Source organism: Cynocephalus volans, chromosome 3, assembly GCF_027409185.1.
Source record: "Cynocephalus volans isolate mCynVol1 chromosome 3, mCynVol1.pri, whole genome shotgun sequence".
NCBI classification, from domain to species: domain Eukaryota; kingdom Metazoa; phylum Chordata; class Mammalia; order Dermoptera; family Cynocephalidae; genus Cynocephalus; species Cynocephalus volans.
Genome location: NC_084462.1, coordinates 94,731,751 through 94,756,941, shown reverse-complemented (window position 1 = coordinate 94,756,941; position 25,191 = coordinate 94,731,751). Strand labels below are relative to the sequence as shown.

General features: G+C 36.8%; 1 protein-coding gene across 1 annotated transcript in view; it reads left to right on the top strand.

Annotated features, from left to right (window-relative positions):
* STARD9 (StAR related lipid transfer domain containing 9) overlaps positions 1 to 25,191 on the top strand; it is a 139,352-nt gene that overhangs the window by 59,198 nt on the left and 54,963 nt on the right. Inside the window, exons 7-9 of the mRNA XM_063090064.1 lie at positions 1,457 to 1,569; positions 22,269 to 22,338; positions 23,716 to 23,788. Coding sequence (XP_062946134.1) covers positions 1,457 to 1,569; positions 22,269 to 22,338; positions 23,716 to 23,788 — 256 coding nt within the window. The remainder of the gene's footprint in view (positions 1 to 1,456; positions 1,570 to 22,268; positions 22,339 to 23,715; positions 23,789 to 25,191) is intronic.

Below are 25,191 nucleotides of genomic sequence, written 5' to 3'. Positions count from 1 at the left end.
AAAAGCCACAGAAGTATCTTGTAGTACAGGGAGATGAGAAAAACACTTAGGTCCTTGGGTTGTAGAAAACTTCATTCTCTACTCTTAGTCTTAACAAGCAGTCTCTCCTTCTGTGGTCCAGTTTACCCTGATTGTCTGGTTTCTCTTTCCTTCACTTTCAATACAGTTTCCTACTAGCTTTTGGGATTTCTCTTTCAGCTCCCTACTGGGTTGTTCTCCAGGGCAGTAGTTCTCAAACTCTAGTTCTCACAGTAATGTTGGCTAGTCCAAGATAAAGTTTTAACCAATCTGTAGTGAAAATGTTGGTGTAAGGTTACCAATTTTGCTTTATTCTCTATATTCTTCTTTTGTGTGTGTTTAATGCCCTTTTAAAAAAAACTGAGCTGTAATTCACCTAACGTAAAATGCACTTATGATAAAATTTTAAAGTGTACATTTCAGTGCTTTTTATAATATTTGCAAGGTTGTACGACCATCAGCATTGTCTAATCCCAGAACATTTTCATCACCCCAAAAAGAACAAATTTCCTTTTTAAAAATTAAATGATTTTGAATGTTATTTTTACATTTTCTAAGTTTAAAAAATAAAAATTTGTAAACCTCTATATATGTATAAATATATCGTAAATATAAATAAAGAATATACATTTATATAATATAAATATATACATATATTAAATGTTTTACTGTTGATAAAATCTGTGCGCCACTATTTTGAGAGACAGCTGGACTTTCTATGTTCAGATATGAGAAGGTTAGGGAGAAAAAAATTTATGAGACAAGTGTACATAATAGTTCAGCTTTGAACTGGAATTTTTTCTTCTGACTGCTGACTGCACTGGCAAGCATCTATGTTCTGGTGAGGAAGACCCTTCTGTGAGAAGTCTACTTTCTTAACAAAATCTTTACTGGTTTTAATAAAGAATTGGAACTTTTTTTCAAAAAAAAGGAATAAAATGCTAGATGAGCATATCTTATACAGAACTCCAGTGTATAAAAACAGATAGAATGAGAATTGTCCTACTTAAAAGCAGGGACAGGGACTGGAATCCTTCTCACTTAACTTCCCTTGTTGCAGTAACCCGTAAGATGCCTTCACAGAAAAATAGAGCTCAAGGATCACATTTGAAAATCACTCAAGAAACAAACTCTATGGCAGCCTGATCAAGGCACAGACTGGTGGCAGTATACCACCAAAACCGTGCTGAAATAGCTCCTTGAGGACTAAGTATGAATCAGCACTGACATTACAAACCTAAAACTGTGAAGTGATGGCAGTCAGTACTCAAAACCCTATTGTACACATGTAGAAAGAGACTCAAGGGAGACCTCTGACTTAATCAAAGTTTTAGAATATCAGAGGTAGACACTGGAACAGGAAATATGATACTTGGCTTAGGGTTTTTCATACTTTTTTCAAAATCTAATTATGTTACCTTTTTCTACTTGTCTCTAGTTTTCTAGAAATCTATAATGAACGGGTGCGGGATCTGTTGAAGCAATCTGATCGAAAAAAGTCCTTTACTTTGCGGGTCAGGGAGCATCCAGAGATGGGGCCATATGTACAAGGTGAGATACTGTGGTCCTGGAAATCTAAGACCAAGCTGAACCTTCTAAAGCTCTCCTAACGTTCACTAATTCACTCAACATGTGTGTAATGACTACTTACTGTGTGCCAGCTACTGTCCTAGACACTGGGTATGTGCTGTTAAGTAGAAAAGACATGGTCCTGCCCTTCAGGCAAGCTTAGAGTCTAGTGGGTGTGAGTCAGAAAACAAACACTTAATTACAAATTGTGATAAAGGCTAATAAAAAAAATAGATCTGGTGATGGAAAAAACTCTGGGAGGAGTAGGTGACCCACCCCACCTGTTGGGGTGGTCAAGGAAATCTTCTCTGAGGAGGTGACATTTAAGCTGAGACCTGAAGGGTGTATAGGAGCCGGTCACATGAAGGCCCTTAAAGAATTTGCAGTTCCAATTCAGAATTGTGAGATGGAACTTGATAGCTGCCTAAATTCAAAGAAAGAAAAGGGGTAGTTTAACACTTTCCATTGAAGAAGTTTATTGATTAGATGACAGGTTAAGTTGAATCTGAAAAGTACAGGGCTCAGCCCAAATCACACATAAGATGCCAGTGGTTACAGGGACTATATTGTACTTTTGCTTTGACCTTCATTTTAATATGAAGGGGTGGGTACAAAGCAGTAGATTTTGGAGGTAGGTAGTTGGAACTCTAAATAAATTATTTTGTATTCAATTTGCAAATAACAGGAAGGTTTTCCCCCCTTTTAAATTTTTATGCCTTTTTTTCTTGCCTTTCTGCATTGACTAGTACCTCTAGTACAATATTAAATAAAAGTGGTAAAAGAATCTAGTCTTGTTCCCAGGGGAAAGCTTCAACCTTTTGCCATTAAGTAATATATTTGCAATAGCAGTTGTTTTAATAGATACTCTACCACATGCCTCTCAAATAGTCTATGGTCAGACCAGTTTAAAAAAAAAAAATTCCTATCTGTAGTATACCAATATACTTAAAAAATAAAATAAGGATGAGTTACTAGAAAAATGAAAAAGATATCTTAATTACAAGCCCAAATTCTTCTTTACTAGATTCAACATATATAAAATTACTCTGTCAAAATTACTCCTTTATTGTTATAAAAGTTTCTAACACTCTCAATTTCTATACTTACCTCATTGCACGCCAGTAACAACACGAGAACCGGCCCTAGTCTGTGGGCCAACTTTGAGTAGCACTGCTGTAGCAGATTAAGGGAGTTCTCTTTTCTTCTTAGTTTTCTAGGAGTTTTTAGTTTTTAAATTTTGAAACAAATCAAACTTACAAAAAAGTTGCAAGTGCACTATAATGAACTTTTTTCCTGAACCATTTGAGAGTAAATTTTTGACTTGACCCATCTCCCCTAAAAATTTTAGGGTGTTTTTCCTTCAAACAAAAATAGTCTTCCACATAATTACAACACATCCAACAAAATCAGGAAATTATCTTTGATATTTTCTAATTATATATCTATATAACGATATATCTAATGATACCATCTAATCCTTAGATCCCGTTTAAGTTTTATTAATTGTTCAAATAATTGTCCAGTTGAAATCATGGGTTGCATTTAATTAGAGTGTCTCTCTAGTAGTGTCCTTTAGTCTGTAAGGGTTCCTCAGTCTTTCCTTGACTTTCATCAACTTGACACTGTCAAGTGAGGCACACTTGATTTGTCCCATTACTCATGATTTTTAAAATTTCATCATTTAAGGTGTTGTCTGTCATGCTTCTTCACTCTGAAGTTATTATTTTCCCTTTGTAATCAACAAGTATTTTGTGGATTGGTGCTTGGAAACCATGTAAATATTCTATGTTCATCAAACTTTCAATTTATTATTTATGTCACTATGGATTCATGCTTTCCTATTTTATTCAGTGGGTCACCTTCTGTTACTATTTTTTTATTTTAATGCTCAAATTACCCCAGATTTAGCCAGTGGGATCCCTATAACTGGGACATTTTGCCATATTGCCATCATTCCTGGAGCACTTCTTTGCTTTCTGGGATAAGATATTCCAGGTGGCTCATCATCTACTTTTCCTGCTTCAGTCCTAGAATCAGCCATTTCTTCCAGGACCCCTAGTTCCTATTATTGGAGAATGGTAATTAGAAGCCAAGATCTGAGTGCTAAGTACGCTCATTGCTTCCCCCACCCGCCCTCCCGCCTTGGGTATGTAATATTTATTTCCTAGAAATCTTTTGTACTATACAAGTAAAATGGTCACAGAGTTAATATGGAAAGTTAAGGGAAGTTAGGCATTGTGTGATCAGATAGACTGGAATTGAAGGGGAAAAATGCACGTAAGTTATTTACTTATATTAAGTTATGCTCATTGCTTTTGAGATGTTGTAACTCTTGCTGAGTGGACACATGAAGATAATATATGTTCACACCAGTATTTCCAATTCCATTCTACTGCAACAAGGTTCATTCTGGATTTCTCCCTTTCCATATTTGTAATTCCCTTATCTGACAGTGGAGATACTTATTTGATCTGCCACCTGTGTCTTATCACTCTCCATTGCCATTGCTGTCCTCTTTCTTATATGGTTGGCCATCTCTCCTTGCTGTGCTTTGGTGCCCATGCTGGGCCACCTCGCTACGGGAAGCAGAAGCCCTGATCACTATACTCAGTCCCAGTATTCTGTGCTGGGATGGCTGCCCCTGCCCCCTGCTGTGTGGGTGCGTTTTCTACCCCTCTTGATCTTTGTATCACTTTGCTGGGCCACCTCCCCACCCCCACATGGAAACTGTCTTCCCCTCACCTGTCTTTCTGGGAGGATGTCCTTCTCAATTTACCTGGGCCCTGACTTCCCATGGCAGGCCGCCCCCATATGTGGACAGCCTCTTACCTGCCTGAGCTTGGATACCCTGTGCTGGGCTGCCTTCATGTGTGGATGCTTTCCTCAGCCCACTCAGCCTCTTTCTGTGCCAGGCTCCCACATGTGTGGTCACCCTTGTGCGAGGCCAACCCTGCATGGATGCCCTCCTCACTCTTCTCAGGCACAGACACCCTGGGTCACCACAGGTCCCCTTACCCTGACATTGTTGAGTACCTTGCTCTGCTCCCTTTAATGACTTTAAGACTGAATTTTTCAGGCATGGAAAAGGAGAGGGGTGCTAAGAATTTTTAATATGAATAACCTACCGAATTTTTATAAATGCTTTTCTATACTGTATGCTTTTTGTCCTTTATCTTGTTAACATGGTGAATTACACTGATTGATTTTTTTTACACTGATTAACCTATAAATATATGAATCTTACATTCCAGGAATAGATCCAATTTAGTTATGATACATTATTTTTATGTATTGCTGGATTTGGATTTCTAATATTTTATTTGCAGTTGTGGCATCTATATTCAAGAGTAAAATTTGTCTACAATGATCATCTTTTTTTGTCCTCTTCCTCTTCTGCCTCCTGTTTCTCATCTTCCTCTCTTCTGCTTCTTCCTCTGTTTCTCCTTTTCTCTCATCAGGTTGAGGTATAAAGGTTATATTTGTTTTCTAAAATCAGCTGGAAGATGCTCCCTCTTTTTCTATTTTCTGAGAGGTTTTTTTTTTTTTTTTTTTTTTAAATAAGATTGGGGTTAGTTGTTTCTTTCCTTTGGCAAGATGGCTGGCTAGAGGCAGCCAGCCCTCACCTCTAGTGCAAAAAAAGTCTAAAGCAACAAGTAAATAGTCACCTATAGAGTGTCTAGGAGAAAATGATGGAATCCAGCAAAACAGTGAGGAAACCCCCCCAAGATCTAGAAACTTGAGAGGGCAAAATAGAAAGATAAAGGAGGCACCTGACCAAGACCAGTGCAGATACTGGAGAAACCCTACACTAGTGGGATAAGGTAGACAGGTTGGAGGTTGGCTGGCACTCCCACCACAGACACCTGCAAATCAGGCTGCAAAGTAACCGCATGGCCCGTGTGGGCAATGAGCACAGCATGTGAAGCTGCTAAGAGCCCACACAACTGTATTTGTCCAGAGGGGAAGTACACCCTGAGTCTCCCTGCTCTCAACTCCCTTGGTCCTGGGCTGCCACTGAACATTACCATTTTGGGATAGAAGCCAAGGGAGCTCAGAGTCCTGCCTCCCCAGCCTTGCCTCCCCAGCAGAGAACATGGCAGGGGTGTGCTGGCTGCCTGGATCCACACCCTCCTTCACCCAGGAACTCAGAACTCCACCTGACTCAGTGCCCCACCCCCAGCGGACAGTGCTAATCCCCTGTGCCAGTCCCCTGTATCCACGCCCTCCTGGATCCACAGAGTCTTGTCTGCCATAGGAGACCTGCCTGCAGCAGCAGAGAATGTGGGGAGCAAGCCAGCTGCCTGGATCTATGCTCTCCTACCCCTGGGATCTCACAGCCCCACCTGACTCAGCAGCACTCCATCCCAGTGGAGAGTGAGCAGGGACTGTGCTGGTCCCCTGCACTGGCCACCTGGATCCATGCCCACCTTCCCCAGGAGCTCAGAGACCCACCTGACACACTGAGCCCACCCACACCAATAGGGAGAGTGTGGGGAGTGAGATGGCACTTACTATCATGCTCACCTGGAAATAAACCTATGATGCCCAATCTAGTGATCAATATAGAACACTTCTATTGGTGAGAGTCTCTCCCCTCAAAAATTGCTCCAAAAATTAAAAGAAACAACTACACCACCAGATGCACAGAAATCAATGCAGAGATATGAGAAGCATGAAAAAACGGAAACATGATCCCCCAGAAGAAGACAATAATTGTCCAATACCAGACTTTGAACAGCAAGAAACTAGTGAAGTGCCTGAAGAGGAATCCCAAATGGCAATCTTAAGGAAACTCAACATGATGAAAGAAGAAAGAGATAGAAATCATAATGAAGTCAAAAGAACAGTGCAGGACATATATGAGAAATTCAATAGAGAGATAGGAACTATAAAAAAGAATGAAGCAGAAATCCTAGAATTAAAGAATTCATTCAGTGAAATAAAAAATACAAACTAGAGCTTAAGCAACAGTCTGGAACAAGCAGAAGAAAGAATTTTTGAACTACAAGACAGGCTTTTTTAATTAACCCAGGTAGATCCCCCCCCAAAATTTATAAAAATGAAGATGTCCTGAGATCTATCTGACCATCTTAAGCATACAGACATTGTATAATGGATGGGGAACAGAAAGGAAAAGGCATGTAATGAAATGATAGTCAAAAGCTTCCCAAGTACTGGGAGAGATACAGTCTCTCAGATCCAAGAAGCTCAAGGATCCCCAAACAGATTCAACCCAAAAGAACTTCCCTGAGACACATTATAGTCAAATTGTCAAAAGTCAAAGACAAAGAATTCTGAAACCAGCAAGAGAAAAGTGTCAAATCACCTATAAGGGAATCCCCATCAGACTAACAGCAGACTTCTCAACAGAAATCCTACAGGCCAGGAGAGAGTGGGATGATATATTCAAAGTACTCAAAGAAAAAATCTGCCAACCAAGATTACTATACCCAGCAAAGCTATCCTTCAGAAATGGAGAAGTAATATCTTTCCCATACAAACAAAAACTGCAGGAATTCATCACCACAAGACCTGCCCTACAAGAAATCCTCAAGGGAGTCCTAACATCTGAAATCAAAAGAGCGATGACTATCATCATGAATACATGAGAACGAATAAAAACTGCTAGTAGAACAGATACACAAATGAGAAACAGAAGGAAAATGTATCTTATCACTACAAAAACAAAAAAAACACCAAATAGCAAAGACAAACAAAAGGAAAGAAAGGAACAATAGAAATACAAAACCATAAAGATATTAATAAATGATGGGAATAGTCAATACCTGTCAATAACAATCCTGAATTCCCTACATAAAAGATATAGACGGGCTGAATGAATTAAAAAACTAGACCCAACTCTAGGATGCCTGCAAGAAACTTACTTACCAATAAAGAAGACTAATAGTGAAGGGTTGGAAAAAGGTATTCCATGCAAATGGAAATAAAAAATGAGCAGGAATTGCTATACTCAGATAAAATAGACTTTAAAACAATAACTATAAAAGGAGACAAATAAGGACATTATATAATGATAAAAGGATCAGTGAAGCAAGAAGATACAACAATCATAAGTATATATACACCCAACATCAAAGCACCCAGATATATAAAGCCAATATTATTGGATCTGAAGGGAGAAATTGACCCCAACACAGTAATAGTTGGTGACTTTAACATTACTCTGTCAGCGCTGGATGGATCATCTAGGCAAAAAATTAGCAGAGAAATACTGGATTTAAATGGCACCTTTGACCAAATGGACAACATAGATGTTTGCAGAACAGTTCATCCAACAACTGCAGAATATACAATCTTCTCATCAGCACATGGATCATTCTCCAGGATAGACCACATGTTAGGCCACAAATCAAGTCTCAACAAATTTAAAAAGATTGAGATCATATCAAGTATATTTTCAGACTACAATGGAATAAAACTAGAAATTAACAACAAACAAAACTAGGGAAACTATACAAATACAGGGAAATTAACATGCTCCTGAACAACTAGTGGGTCAGAGAAAAAGCAGGAAATCAAAAAATTCCTTGAAACAAATGAAAATACAAGCAGGACTTACCAAAACCTATGGAATACTGCAAAAGCAGAACTAAGAGGGAAGATTATTACAATAAGTGCTTATATCAAAGAAAGTTGAAAGATCCCAAATAAACCAACTAATGTTATACCTCAAGGAACTAGAAAAACAAGAACAGTCCAACCCCAAAATTAGTAGGTTGAAAGAAATAATTGAGATCAGAACAGACTAAATGAAATAGAGACCTAGAGACCAAAAAAAGATACAAAAGATCAATGCAACAAAAAGTTGGTTTTTTGAGAAGATAAAATTGACAAACCATTTAGCTAGGCTAACTGAGAAAAGAAGAGAAAAGACCCAAATATCAAAAATCAGATGTGAAAATGGAGACATTGCAACTGATTCCACAGAAAAACAGAATCATGAGAGATTATGATTAACTATATGCCAACAAATTTGAAAATCTAGAGGAAATGAATAAATTTCTAGACACATACACCCTACCAAGAATGAACCAAGGTGAAATAGGAAACCTGAAAAGAAGAATAACAAGTAATGAGATTGAATCAATAATTAACAGTCTCCCAGCTAAGAAAACCCCATGATCAGATGACTTCACTGCTGAATTTTACCAAATTTTAAATAAGATTTAATACCAATTCTTCTCAAACTATCCCAAAAAATCGAAGCAGAGGGTACCCTCCCAAACTCATTCTATGAGGCCAGCATCACACTAATACCAAAACCGGACAAAGACACAACAGAAAAAGCTATAGGCCAATATTCTTGATGAACTTAGATCCAAAAATTCTCAACAAAGTGCTAGCAAACAGAATCCAGTAACACATCAAAAAGATCATGCACCATGATAAGAGGGATTCCTTCTGGGGGTGCAAGGATGGTTCAACATATGCAAGACAATAGATGTGATATACCACATCAACAAAATGAAAGATAAAATCCATATAATCATCTTAATAGATAACAGAAAAATATTTGATAAAATTCAACATCACTTTATGACAAAAAGTTTCTACAAATTAGGTATAGAAGGAAAGTATCTGAACACAATAAAAGCCATATATGGCAAACCCACAGTTAACATCATCCTGAACAGGGAAAAGCTAAAAGCTTCTCCTCTAAAAACAGAAACAAGACTCTCACCATGCCTATTTATTGTAGAACTGGAGGTTCTAGCCAGAGCAATTAGGCAAGAGAAAGGAATAAAGGGCATCCAAATTGGAAAGAGGAAGTCACATTGTCCCTGTCTACAGATGACATGATCTTATATGTAGAAAAACCTAAAGACTCCACCAAAAAGTCTTAGAGCTGATAAGCAAATTCAGTAAGGTTGTAGGATATAAAATCAGTATACAAAAGTCACTAGTGTTTCTGTACACCAACAGTGAACTTGCAGAAAAAGAAATCAAGAAAGCAATCCCATCTACAATCGCTAACAAAAAATAAAATGCCTAGGAATAAATCTAACCAAGGAGGTAAAAGATCTCTATAATGAAAACTACAAAACTCTGATGAAAGAAATTAAAGAGAATACAGAAAAATGAAAAGACATTCCATGCTAGTGGATTGGTAGAATTAAGCGAAAACATCCATACTACTCAAAAGAATCTACAGACTCAATGCAGTCCCTATCAAATCACCAATGACATTCTTCACAGAAATAGAAAAAGCAATCCTAACATTCCTGTGGAACAGCAAAAGACCTCAGATGAAGTAATCCTGAGCAAAAAGAGTAAAGCAGGAGGCATTATACTACCTGACTTAATTATACTGCAAAGCTATAGTAACCTAAACAGCGTGGTATTGGCATAAAAACAGACACTTGGACCCATGGAACAGAATAGAAAGCCCAGACATAAACCCATTAAAGGCTCTAAAAACATACATTGGGGAAAGGACAACCTCTTCAATAAATGGTGCTGGGAAAACTGGATATCCATGTACAGAAGAATGAAACTAGACCATTGTCTCTCACCATATACCTAAAACTCAAAACGGATTAAAAACTTAAACATAAGACATGAAACTATAGAACTTCTAGAAGAAAACACCGGGGAAATGCTCTAGTTCATAGGACTAGGCAAAGGTTTTATGAATAAGATCTCAAAAGCACAAGCAAAAAAAGCAAAAATACACAAATGGGATTACATCAAACTAAAAAGCTTCTGCACAGCAAAGGGAACAATCAACAGAGTGAAAAGAAAACCTACAGAATGAGAGAATATTTGCAAATTATGTATCTGACAAGGGGCTAATTTCCACTACATAAGAGGAATTCAACTCAATAGTAAAAAACAAAATAACCCAATTAAAAAATGGGCAAGTGAGTGCAATTGACATTTCTCAAAAGAAAACATACAAATGGGCAGCACGTATATGAAAAAATGTTCAACATCACTAAGCATCAGGGAAATGCAAATCAAAACAACACTGAGATACCATCTCACTCCAGGTAGACTGGCTGTTATCTAAAAGAATATAACAAATGCTGGCATGGATGTGGAGAAAGGGGAACCCTTATACATTGTTGGTGGGGATTGTAAATTAGTACAGCCAGTATGGAAAACAGTATGGCGGTTTCTCAAACAACTAGAGATAGAACTACCATATGACCCAGTGATGGAGTTTGGATGTGTTGTCCCTGCCAAAACTGATGTGGAAATTTGATCCGCAATGTGGCAGTGTAGGAAACTGATTGAGTCATGGGGGTGGATCCCTTATGAATGGATTAATGCTCTCCCTGGGGAAGGGGGAGTAATGAGTGAGTTCTCACTCTGTTAGTTCCCACGAGAGCTTGTTGTTTAAAAGACCCTGGCACCTCCTCTCTCTCTCTCTTGCTTCCTCTCGCCATGTGATCTGCTTGTACCCGCCGGCTACCTGCCACTTTCCTTCATGAGTAGAAGCAGCCTGAGGCCTGTGCCAGATGCAGCTGTCCCAGAATCATAAGCCAAATAAACCTCTGTTCTTTATAAATTACCCAGTCTCAGGTATTTCTCTTATAGCAACACAAAACGGACTAAAACACCCAGCAATCCTACTACTAGGTATATACCCAAAGGAATGGAAAACATGGTTTTGTTGAGATACCTGCATCCTCATGTTCATTCAGCTATGTTCACAATAGCGAAGATATGAGACCAACCTAAATGTCCGTCAACAGATGATTGGGTAAAGACAATGTGGTACATACACACAATGGAATACTACTCAGAAATAAAGAATGAAATTCTGTCATGCACAGCAACATGGATGAGCCTAGAGAAAATTATGTTAAGTGAAATAGGCCAGGTACAGAAAGAGAAATATCGTATGTTCTCACTAATATGCCACATCGGGGGTCAAATTTCCACATGAGTTTTGGAGGTGTGGTTTCAATTTGCATTTCCCTGATGCTTAGTGATGTTGAGCATTTTTTCATCTATCTATTGACCACTTGTATGTCTTCCTCTGAAAAATGTCTATTCAACTCCTTTGCCCATTTTTTAATTGTATTTTTTTTTACTGTTTCAGTTCCTCATATATTGTGAATATTAATTCCTTGATAGTTTGCATATATTTTCTCCCATTCTGTGAGTTTTCTTTTCACTCTGTTGATTGTTTCCTTTGCTGTGCAGAAGCTTTTTAGTTTGTTATAATCTCATTTATTTATTTTTTCTTCTGTTGTTTGTGCTTTGGGGATTTTATTTGTAAAGTATTTGCCCAGTCTTACTTCCTGATGTGTTTCTCCTATGTTTCCTTTTAGTAGTTTTATAGTTTCAGGTCTTATACTTAAGTCTTTAATCCATTTTGAGTTTATTTTGGTATATGGTGAGAAGTACAGATCTAGTTCCCTTCTTCTGCATATGATATCTAATTTTCTCAGCACCAGTTATTGAAGAAGCAGTCTTTTTCCCAATGTATGTTCTTGTCTTTGTCAAAGATCAGTTGGCTGTAAGTATGTGGGTTAACTTCTGGGTTCTCTATTCCATTGGTCCGAGGGTTTATTTTTATGCCATTACCATGCCATTTTGGATAGTGTAGCTTTGTAGTGTAATTCCAAGTTGGGTAGTGTTATGCCTCCAGCTTTGTTCTTTTTGGTCAGGATTGCTTTGGCTATTTGGGGTCTTTTGCTGTTCCATATGAATGTTAGGATTGTTTTTTCTATATCTGTGAAGAGTGTCATTGGTATTTTGATGGGGATTGCATTGAATCTGTAGATCACTTTGGGTAGTATGGACATTTTCACAAGGTTAATTCTTCCAATCCAAAAACATGAAATGTCTTTCCACCTCTGTGTCTTCTTTAATTTCTTTCAGTAGCGATTTCAAGTTCTCATTGTAGAGACCTTTCATCACCTTGGTTAAATTAATTCTTAGGCATTTTATCTTTTTGGTAACTATTATAAATGGGCTTGCTTTCTTGATTTTTTATTCTGCTAGTTTGTTTTTGGATAATAAAAATGCTACTGATTTTTGGGTGTGATTTTGTACCCAGCAGCATTACTGAAATTGTTTATCAGCTTTAAAAGTTATTTGGTAGAATCTTTAGGTTTTTCTATATATAGGATAACATCATCTGCAAATAGACACAATTTGACTTTGTCTTTTCCAATTTGTATGTCCTTTATTTTTTCCTATTGCCTGATTGCTCTAGTCAGTACTTCTAATACAGTGTTAAACAGGAGTGTTGAAAGTGGGCATCCTTTCTTGTTCCTCTTCTTAAGGTGAAAACTTTTCCCCATTCAGGATGATATTGGCACTGGGTTTGTTGTAGATGGCTTTTATTGTGTTGAGATACTTTCCTTCTGTGACTAATTTGCTGAGAGCCTTTATCATGAAGGGGTATTGAATTTTTTCAAATGCTTTTTCTCCATTTATTGAGATAATCATATAGTAACCTTGATTTTGTCAGTGTGGTGTATCACATTTATTGACTTGCATATGTTGAACCATCCTTGCCTCCCTGGAATGAATCTTAGTTGATCATGGTATATAATTTTTTGATGTATTCTGATTGCTGATAGTTTGTTGAGGATTTTTGCATCTACATTCATCAGAGATATTAGCCTGTAGTTTTCTTATATCTTTGCCTGGCTTTGGTATCAGTGTGATGCTGGCCTCATCAAATGAGTTTGTGAGCGTGGGCTCTATTTAAGTTTTGGGGAATAGTTTGAAGAGAATTGGTGTTAATTTCTCTTTACATGTTTGGTAGCATTTGATAGTAAAGCCATCCAGTCCTGGGCTTTTCTTTGTTGGAAGACTGGTGATTACTGCTTTGATCTTTTTGCCTCTCATAGGTCTGTTCAAATTTTCCATTTCTTCTTGGTTCAGCTTTGGCAGTTTGTATGTCTCTAGACATTTATCCATTTCCTCCAGGTTTTCACATCTGTTGGTGTTTAGTTGTTTACAAGAGTATTTCTGTGCTATTGGTTGTAATGTGTCCTTTTTCATTTCTGATTTTTGTTATTTGGGTCTTCTCTGTCCTTTTTTTTTTTTTTTTAACCTAGCTAATGGTTTGTCTATTCTGTTTATCTTTTTGTTTCATTGTTCTTTTGTATCGTTTTTTGGGTTTCTATTTCATTTACTTCTACTCTGATCTTAATAATTTCTTTCTGTCCATGACGTTTGGGGTTGGATTGTTTTTGATTTTCTAGTTCTTTGAGATATAGCATTAGGTTGTTTACTTGAAATCTTTTATTCTTTTGATGTAAGTAAGTGTTTTATTGCAATAAACGTCCCTCTTAGTATTGCTTTTTCAGTATCCCACTGGTTTTGATATGATGTGTGTTTATTTTCCTTAGTTTCGTGAAATTTTTGTATTTCCAGTTTAATTTCTTCTTGAACCCATAGGTCATTCAGGAGGAGGTTGTTTAATTTCCATGTATCTGTATAGAGTCCTTAGTTTTCCTTGTTATTAATTTCTGGTTTTAATACATTGTGGTCTGAAAAGATAGTTGAGATGATTTCAAGTTTTTTAAAGTTACTGATACTTGATTTGTGACCTAACATGTAGTCTGTCTTGGAGAATGTTCTGTGTGCTGGTGAGAAGAATGTATATTCTATAGTTGTTGGATGAAATGTTCTGTAGATATGTGCCAGGTACAATTGGTCTAAAGTGTCATTTAAATCCTGTACTTCTGGGCCGGCTGTGGCTCACTTGGGGGAGTGTGGGGCTGATAAGACCAAGGCCACGGGTTTGGATCCCTATACAGGGATGGCTGGTTAGCTCACTTGGGAGAGTGTGGTGCTGACAACAGCAAGTCAAAGGTTAAGATCCCCTTACTGGTCATCTTTTTAAAAATAAATAAATCCTGTATTTCTCTGTTGATTTATTGCCTGGATGAACTGTCTAATGAGAAGAGGGGAGTGTTCAGGTCCCCCACTATTATCGTTTAAGGTTCTGTTTTTTTAGGTCTAGTAGCGTTTGCTTTACCTTTCTAGGTGCACCAGCATTGGGTGCATGTATATTTATGATTATTGTGTCTTCTTGCTGGATTGATCCCTTTAACGTTATATAGTGGCCTTCTTTGTCTCTTTTTATGGTTTTTGGTTTAAACTCTATTTTATCTGATATAGCTATTCCTGCTTATTTTTGGTTTCCATTTGTGTAGTATATTTTTTTCCATCCCTTTTCTATTGGTTCGTGTGCATCTTTACTGGTAAGATGAGTGTCTTGAAAACAGCATATAGTTGTACCAAGCTTTTTAAATCCAGTCCATCAGTCTGTGTCTTTTGAGTGTGGAGTGTAATCCATTTACATTTAAGTTTATTATTGAAAGATTTTGTCTTTCAATAAATTCAAAAAAATTGGAATTATCCCATGTATCTTCTCAGACCACAATGGATTAAAACTAGAAATTAATAACAAACAAAACTCTGGAAACTATACAAACACATGGAAATTAAACAGCATTCTACTTAATGACATATGGGTCCAAGAAGAAATCAAGCAGGAAATCAAAAAGTTTATTGAAACTAATGAAAACAATGATACATCATACCAAAACCTGTGGGATACTGCAAAAGCAGTATTGAGGGGAAAATTTATTGCATTAAATGCTCACTTCAGAAGAATGGAAAGATGGCAAGTGAACAACCTAACACGTCACCTTAAGGAACTAGAAAAACAAGAACAATCCAATCCTAAAGTTAGCAGACGGAAAGAAATCATTAAGATCAGAGCAGAACTGAATGAAATTGAAAACCAAAAAACAATTCAAAAGATCAACGAATCAAAAAGTTGGTTTTTTGAAAAGATAAATAAAATTGACAAACCATTAGCATGGCTAACAAAAAAAAGAAGAGAGAAGACTCAAATAACAAAAATTAGAAATGAAAAAGGCAATATTACAACTGATTCATCTGAAATACAAGGAATCATTCGAGACTACTATAAACAACTATACGCCAACAAATTTGAAAATCTGGAGGAAATGGATAAATTTCTGGACACACACAAGCTCCCAAAACTGAACCATGAAGACGTAGAAAATTTGAACAGACCAATAACAACAAAGGAGATTGAAGCTGTTATCAGAAGGCTCCCAACAAAGAAAAGCCCAGGACCAGATGGATTCACAGCAGAATTTTACCAAACATTCAAAGAGGAATTGACACCGATTCTTTACAAACTATTCCAAAAGATTGAAACGGACGCAAATCTCCCAAACTCATTCTATGAAGCAAACATCATCCTGATACCAAAACCAGGTAAAGATATAACCAAAAAAGAAAACTACAGGCCGATATCCTTGATGAATATAGATGCAAAAATCCTCACTAAAATACTAGCAAACAGAATACAGCAACACATACGAAAAATTATTCATCACGATCAAGTGGGATTCATCCCAGGGATGCAAGGTTGGTTCAACATACGCAAATCAATAAATGTGATACACCATATTAATAAACTCAAACACAAGGACCATATGATCATCTCTATAGATGCTGAAAAAGCATTTGATAAAGTTCAGCACTCATTCATGACAAAGACCCTCTATAAGTTAGGTATAGAGGGAATGTATCTCAACATAATTAAAGCCATATATGCCAAACCCACTGCCAATATCATCCTGAATGGGGAAAAGCTGAAAGCTTTTCCTTTAAGAACAGGCACTAGACAAGGATGCCCACTCTCACCACTCCTATTCAACATAGTGTTGGAAGTACTAGCCAGAGCAATCAGAGAAGAGAAGGAAATAAAGGGCATCCAGATTGGAAAAGATGAAGTCAAACTGTCCCTGTTTGCAGATGACATGATCCTATATATCGAACAGCCTAAAACCTCTACAAAAAAACTGTTGGAATTGATAAATGATTTCAGCACAGTAGCAGGATACAAAATCAACACACAAAAATCAGTAGCATTTCTTTTCTCCAATAGTGAACATGCAGAAGGAGATATCAAGAAAGCCTGCCCATTTACAATAGCCACCAAAAAAATAAAATACTTAGGAATAGAGTTAACCAAGGAGGTGAAAAATCTCTATAATGAGAACTACAAACCACTGCTGAGAGAAATTAGAGAGGATACAAGAAGATGGAAAGATATTCCATGCGCTTGGATTGGAAGAATCAACATAGTGAAAATGTCCATACTACCCAAAGTGATATACAAATTCAATGCAATCCCCATCAAAATTCCAAAGACATTTTTCTCAGAAATGGAAAAAACTATTCAGACATTTATATGGAACAATAAAAGACCACGAATAGCCAAAGCAATGCTCAGCAAAAAAAATAAAGCTGGAGGCATAACACTACCTGACTTTAAGCTATACTACAAAGCTATAATAACCAAAACAGTATGGTACTGGCATAAAAACAGACACACTGACCAATGGAATAGAATAGAGAATCCAGAAATCAACCCACACACTTACTGCCATCTGATCTTTGACAAAGGCACCAAGCCTATTCACTGGGGAAGGGATTGCCTCTTCAGCAAGTGGTGCTGGGATAACTGGATATCGATATGCAGGAGAATGAAACTAGATCCATACCTCTCACCATATACTAAAATCAACTCAAAATGGATTAAGGATTTAAATATACACCCTGAGACAATAAAACTTCTTAAAGAAAACATAGGAGAAACACTTCAGGAAATAGGACTGGGCACAGACTTCATGAATACGACCCCAAAAGCACGGGCAACCAAAGGAAAAATAAACAAATGGGATTATATCAAACTAAAAAGCTTCTGCACAGCAAAAGAAACAATTAAAAGAGTTAAAAGACAACCAACAGAGTGGGAGAAAATATTTGCAAAATATACATCTGACAAAGGATTAATATCCAGAATATATAAGGAACTCAAACAACTTTACAAGAAGAAAACAAGCAACCCAATTAAAAAATGGGCAAAAGAGCTAAGTAGGCATTTCTCTAAGGAAGATATCCAAATGGCCAACAGACATATGAAAAAATGCTCAACATCACTCAGCATCCGGGAAATGCAAATCAAAACCACATTGAGATACCATCTAACCCCAGTTAGGATGGCTAAAATCCAAAAGACTATGAACGATAAATGCTGGCGAGGCTGCAGAGAAAAAGGAACTCTCATACATTGTTGGTGGGACTGCAAAATGGTGCAGCCTCTATGGAAAATGGTATGGAGGTTCCTTAAACAATTGCAAATAGATCTACCATACGACCCAGCCATCCCACTGTTGGGAATATACCCAGAGGAATGGAAATCATCAAGTCGAAGGTATACCTGTTCCCCAATGTTCATCGCAGCACTCTTTACAATAGCCAAGAGTTGGAACCAGCCCAAATGCCCATCATCAGATGAGTGGATACGGAAAATGTGGTACATCTACACAATGGAATACTACTCAGCTATAAAAACGAATGAAATACTGCCATTTGCAACAACATGGATGGACCTTGAGAGAATTATATTAAGTGAAACAAGTCAGGCACAGAAAGAGAAATACCACATGTTCTCACTTATTGGAGGGAGCTAAAAATTAATATATAAATTCACACACACACACACACACAAACCGGGGGGGGGGGAGAAGATATAACAACCATAATTATTTGAAGTTGATACGACAAGCAAACAGAAAGGACATTGTTGTGGGGGAGGGGGGGAGGGAGAAGGGAGGGAGGTTTTGGTGATGGGGAGCAATAATCAGCCACAATGTATATCGACAAAATAAAAATTTAAAAATAAATAAATAAATAAATAAAAATAAAATAAAATAAAATAAAAAAAAAAAAGATTTTGTCTTACTCCTGGCATTTTATCACTTTTTGTTTAGATGTTTTAAATATCTTTTGTTCCTTTCTTCCCCTTTTATTATTCATCTTCAATGTTGGTTTTTTGAGGTGGTAAGATACGTATATTTTTTTCTCGTTTGCATTTCAGTTTTACCAGTGGGGTTTGTCCTTTCTGTGTATTCGTGGTAGCAATAATTGTTTTTTGGATTCCAGATGTAAGACTCATGTGAGGATTTCTTGCAGGGCTGATTGTGGATTGCTGAACTCCTGCAGTTTTATTTTGTCTGGGAAATACACTATTTTTCTCTCATTTCTGAAGGATAGCCTTGCTGGGTATAGTATTCTTGGCTGGCAGTGTTTTTGTTTTGTTTTTTAAATATTTTGAATATATCATCTCATTTTCTTCTGGCCTGTAGAGTTTCAGTTGATAAGTCTGCTTTTATTCTAATGAGGGCTTCCTTATAGGTGACTTGACACTTTTCTTGCTTTTAGGATTCTATCTTTGTCTTTGAGCTTTGCCAGTTCAACTATAATGTGTCTCAGAGAGGATCTTTTTGGATTCAATCTGGGGACCTTTGAGCTTCCTGGGTCTGCAAGTCAATGTCTCTCCTTATACCTGGAATGTTATTTGTTATTTCATTGAATAGCTTTTCAGTGCTTTTTCCTTTGTCCTCTCCTTCTGGAACACGCACGATTCAGATGTTTGTGTCTGCTAGCTCTCTTAGATTTTCTTCATTTTTATTTTATTTATTTTTTTATTTATTTTTAAAGATGACCAGTAAGGGAAGCTTAACCCTTGACTTGGTGGTGTCAGCACCATGCTCTCCCAAATGAGCTAACTGGCCATCCCTATATAGGTATCCAAACCCATGGCCTTGGTGTTATAAGCCCCACAGTCTCCCAAGTGAGCCACAGGCTGGCCCTGATTTTCTTCATTTTAAAAAATTATTTTATTTATTTATTTTTTGTCCACCTTGGTTTTTTTCAAAAAGACCATCTTCAAGATCAGAAATTTTTTTGTTTGCTTGTTCTAATCTGCTACTAAGCTTTCAGTTGTGTTTTTTATTTCATTGAATGAATCTTTCAGTTTCAGGAGTTCTGCATCACTCTTTTTAAATTTATTAATCTCTTGTAACTTTCCTCCTTCATATCTTGTTTTTTTTTTTTTTCGTTTCATTGTGGTGTCTGAGGATTCTCTTGTCTCATTGAATTTCCTTAAGATTATTGCTCAGAATGCCTTTTCAGTCGTTCCAAGGGTTTCCTGACCTGTGGAGTCTAGTACTTGAGAATACTGAATTCTTTTGGTAGTATCATATTTTCTTGTTCTCTCATGTTTCTAGTATCTTTGCATTAATATCTGGTCATCTGGTAAAGCAGTTGCTTCTTCTGTTACTCTGGAGTGGGCATTGAGGAGAAAGACTTCGTCCTCTTTTTCAAGGATCCCTGGGTGACTCTTCTTGTATCAGTGCAGTCAAGTGTGCATCTGACTGCCTGCACAGTCCTCATGGTTGCTCCTGTGGCGATGAGCTGTCCTTGCTGTGGCAGAAGCTGTGGCAGTGGCTATGGTGGACCACCTGTGTAGAAGCGGTGTTTGCAGTACTCTCCTGCCTTTTGTTCTGGCAGAGGAGGGTGCCTGTGGTTTCTGACTCTCTTTTTGTCTTTGATTTTCAACAGGTTGTCATGAAGTACTGAGGGATAAATTTAGACTTTTTAAAAATCATGCTGGACTTCTTGAATCTGTAATTTTATATTCCTTTATCAGTTTTGGAATGTTCTTAGCTGTTACCTTTCCTAATACTGCTTTTACCCCATACTTTCCTCTCCTTTTGTATCTCCAATTATAGTTATGTTGGACCTATTCCCTATATGCTCTATAACTTTTACCCTCTCATATATATTTTTATATTTTATCTCTGCTAAATTTTGAATATGTTTCTGATCTTTCTTCCTATTCACTAATTCTTTTGTCAGCTATGTCTAATCTGCTGTTACACTTACATATCAAGGTTTTGTTTTCATTTATAGTATTATTCATTTCTCAAACTTCCATTTGATTCTTTTATTATAGTTTCCAATTTTCTCTGAAATTTTGTAATTTTGTGTGTTAGCTCCCTGAATATAGTAAGCAGAGTTACTTTAACTTCTGTCTAGGTTCTCCAATATCTGGGTCTTTTGGTGTCACTTTCTATTAACTATTATTTTTCCTGGTTTCAATTAAGTTGTCAGGTCTATTCATGTGTTTATTATAATTTTTTGCCAGATAATATTTGTAAAAATTTTTGTAGAAATAATTTGGAAGTGTAGGACAATGATTTCATCCTCTGTAGAAGATTTACATTTATTTGTATTAGGTTTCTGTACATACTAGTGATCCAGAATCACCTCAGTGCAATGTAAGGATTGAAAATGTTCAAAGTTGAGCTGCAGTCCTTTCAAAGGCTTATTTCTAATTCAACCTACTCCTGTGTTTTAGCCCTTTGGGTTTATAACCCAAAGAAGTGGGATTCCAAAGAATCTACCCTGGTTAGGCTCTGTACTGCAGTTTTGTCTCTCCATCTTTGTGAGATTGTTACAAAATCTGCTCTTAGCCCTTAAGATTTGGCAGATGACCCCAGGGGAAAAGCATCTCCAAATGTTGGCCTTATCTCTCTGGGCTTCCATGCTCCCCTAGTAAATGGTTTGGAAGTTTTTAAATATCTGGTTATCTCTCTGTGATTTCAAGCTGATGTCTTTTATATTTTGTTTAGTATTTTCTAATACTCTTTAGTGGAATGGTTGGTTTATATTATTTAACTTGCTATTGTCAAAAGCAGAAAGTCTCCATAAATTTTTAAAACTCTTTATTATAGAGAATTTCAAACATGCACAAAAATAGAGTAGCATAATGAACTGCCGTGTGCCTATTACCCAGTCACAGTAATCATTAAGTCTTAGCCAATCCTGCTCTATCTAAATTTCTGTCCACTTTCCCTCATCCTATCTTATCTTGAGGCAGATTTCCAAATGTCGCATCAATTTGTCTATTAATATTATAGTATGTAGCCCTAAGAGATAAGGAATTTTTTTAAAAAACCACAGAACTATTATAATATCTAAGTTACAATTATTCCTTAATATATAAAAATTCAGTCAGTGCTCAAATTATTTTGTTAATTATTGGTGTAATTATATTTAGCAGTAATCCCGTGCAGTTACTTTGTTCCTGAATCTCTAAAACAGATATTCTCTAGCACAGTTGTGAAGGCCGTTTGTGACTTGGTCATAACCAGTCATGAAGATTTACTTTCATGCATTTAGGCTCCTCTTCACTTATCTAAAGCCTACCCATTCTATAGTGGCTAAATTCAAGTCTTACTTCTTCCAAAGAGCCTGCCCTGACCCTTCTCCTGATCTCATTGGCATTTATTATCTCTCTCACTCCTGTAGCACTTGGCCATGTTGTCTTATATAGTAAAAGTTCTCATGATTATATACTATGGGAGAATAGGGACATGTGTACTAGATATTTTGTATGTCAAACTGAGCCTGCCACCTTGTGGGGAAAACAGCACCTGCCTACTTCAGGAATTTTGTGAGAGCCAAATGAGGTAATATATGAGAACATTTCTTATAACCTGTGTAGCAGAATTGTAAGGAGTTGTCATTGTTAGCAAAGCCACTGTATGAATTCTAGACCATACTTACTGTGAGGGCAGAGACCTGTTTCCTAGAGCCTATCTTAGTATCTGACAGTAGACTGACAATAAATGTTTGTTGATTTAATTTATTGTCTGAATGAATTTAGCCAAATTGCCTCATTCATGTCTATCAAATGATATGAAATAGGAATGATAAAGATCTATAGGAAAGGGTTAAACTTTACCAAAAATTGTGTTTAATATCTTTTTTCCTCCTCACAAATCTTATAGGTTTATCCCAACATGTAGTTACCGACTATAAGCAAGTAATTGAACTCTTGGAGGAGGGAATAGCAAACAGGTAACAGGTTTGTTTGTTTCTATTATTCCTTCAGCCTCATTCTCCTGTCCTGTGTTCTCATTCCCCTTAGGAGTGTATTTTGAGACGTATAATGTCTGAAGAGATATTCCCAGAACAGTAATGTACCCAGTATAAGAGCCGATGACTAAGATTTAGTGCTCTTTTCACTAGTAACAAAGCAGGAGTTTGTTCTGGATGTAATAATATTAGGCAGTAAGCCCAGAGGGTTACTTTATAATTGATTTTATAATATATAGCTTCTGGTGTTTTGATCAAATAAAAGATTATTTCCTTGGGCTTGATAGAAATAAGGACAAGTATAGCGTAAAATGTTTCAGAAAACCATATTTCTTCTAGTTTTGCTCCCGAAAGACTGTTTTGAGTCTTGTATGAGTAAGTGCTGTAGATTCTCCTGAAAGCTATTGTAAATTGTGATAACATTCCATATTGTCAGTTACTATGAAATACTTACAATGTTATTAGTAAATGCCTTTTTTAAAAAGGCTTTTTTTCCGTGGTTGGGGGGGAGGGTGTTTCGAGTCTTCTATTTACACTATTAATAGCAGGCCCAAGTTAATTTAACATAAAGGAAAAAATTTTAATTTAGTTGTCTACTTCTAGGGTTTCATGGAACTCTCCTGGAGGTACTTGCTTCTGGTCTTCAGGATACCCTGAACTCCTTGATCTTTAAATGTCAGGCTCCACCTTTTATTGTTTATCCTTCAGTCATGAGACCAGCCTCTACATTTTGACCCTTTTCTTTAGTTCTACAGCTCCTCCGAGGATAGAAGTCAGTGAGATGGTCTTAAACTAGAGCATGACTGACAGATTTAGATAAAGGGAAAACTTTCCTGACTTGAAGGGTTAACACTGGAATGGATTTCTAAGGGAGATTATAAATTCCATCTGGCTTAAATGACAAATGATATAATTCGAGATCTCATTTCAAAAGCCTTTCTGACACTCTAAGATTAAAATTTTGTGTTTAATCACAACTTACCCTCTCTCTCTATGAGGCTTCTTCTTCAGCAGGCTTGTCTTATTTAAATGGGTCGGTCTTGGGGATAGTCTTCCAGGTTGAATACACTTTAGTATTCCCTTTTTCACTCTGATTTTTGCTTCTATTGCTTTTTAAAAATGTTCCAACATGGTTTAGTATGATGCTACACTCCCTCTTATACTTAGCTATAGATAGCAACACCTAGAGTGCTGCTTCTGCCAGACCATTCTCCTAACTGTACTGCACTAAACATGGATGTTTTTAAGATTCTTATCTGTGAAACTCAGCACTAACATTTCTTGTGTTCTCCATGGATCCTGAAGGATCCATCATAAATGAACAATCCTTGTCTTAACTGTCTTCCCTTGTATACCCAGAATCACAGCAGCCACCCACGTTCATGAGGCGAGCAGCAGATCCCATGCCATCTTCACTATTCACTACACGCAGGTTGGTTACCCCTTATATTTGGTGAGGCTTCTTCTCCTTGTTTCTTTTGACCACTTTCTTGTCTTCCTTTCTATTTCTTTTCCTTTCCTCGTACACTCCTATTTACAGGTCTTCTGATATAATCTAATCTTATAAAGAAGATATACATACAATCTGTTAAACTATACACCTGGAAAGGGTAGAAGCATATCATAAAGACTAATCTAAATATCTTCTTATATTTTACTTTTCAAAGTAAATTTACCATTTCAAAACACTTTCACATCTACGTGATCAGTATGGGTACTTAAAAGGAAATCAAGGTTGAAAGGAAAATAGCATTAAAATGAAAAATTAAAAGATTCACTTCCATTTTGATGGAGTGAGAAGGTTGACAAATTCTGTCCCCAAAAAGCAACTATAAAGCTGGACAAAACTGTTTCAGTGTTCTACATATAGACTCAAGGCATATAACAAACTGAGAAGCATTTATTAAAAAAAAAAAAATACTGACTTTCAGTTAAGAACAGTGCAAATGTATGGTGTTTTTGCTTTAGGGTGCTTCCATTCCCACCCACACCTTGAGCTCTGTCAGTGGGGTCATTCAACCAGGGAAGGGAAGGCTGGGAAAACCAGCAGCTTTTCTATAAAATGATAGAAATTAATTTTTAAATGGGAATTCTGGAATTGAAATGTACAATAAGTGAAATGAAATTCACTGTTGGGACTAATAGCAGATTTGAGATGGTGAAAAACTTAATGAACTTGAAGGTAGACCAATAGAAATCATCTAGTTTGCAGAAGAGAGAGTGAAAGGATTGAAGAAAAATTAATAGAGCCACGTGAATCTGTGGGACACCATTCAGTGTACCAACACAAGTTTAATGGGAATCCCAGAAAGAGGAGAGAGCCTGGAAAAAGAGGAAGAAGTCTTTCTCCTCAAAGCCCACTCCAAAGTAATAGAAGAAGCAGTTGCCCTACCAGATGACCAAAACTCAACATAGAGATACTAGAAATATGGAAAAATCAGAAAATATGACACCACCAAAAGAATTCAGTAACTCTCAATTACCAGACCCTATAGAACAAGAAACCCTTGAAATGACTGAAAAGGAATTCCAAGTAACTATCTTAAGGAAACTCAATGAAATAAAAGAGGACTCTGTAAGACAAAACAACGAAATGAGAAAAAATACCCAGGATATGATGGATGAAATTTACAACGAGATTAATACCTTAAAAAAGAATGTAACAGAACTCTTAGAACTGAAAGATGCATTTGATCAAATAAAAAACAACTGAGAGCTTAAGCAGCAGATTAGAACAGCAGAAGAAAGAATTTCCAAACTCAAATATGGTCTTTATGAAATAACCCAGGCAGACAAAAAAAGGAGAAAGGAATTTTTTTAAAATGAAGAATCTCT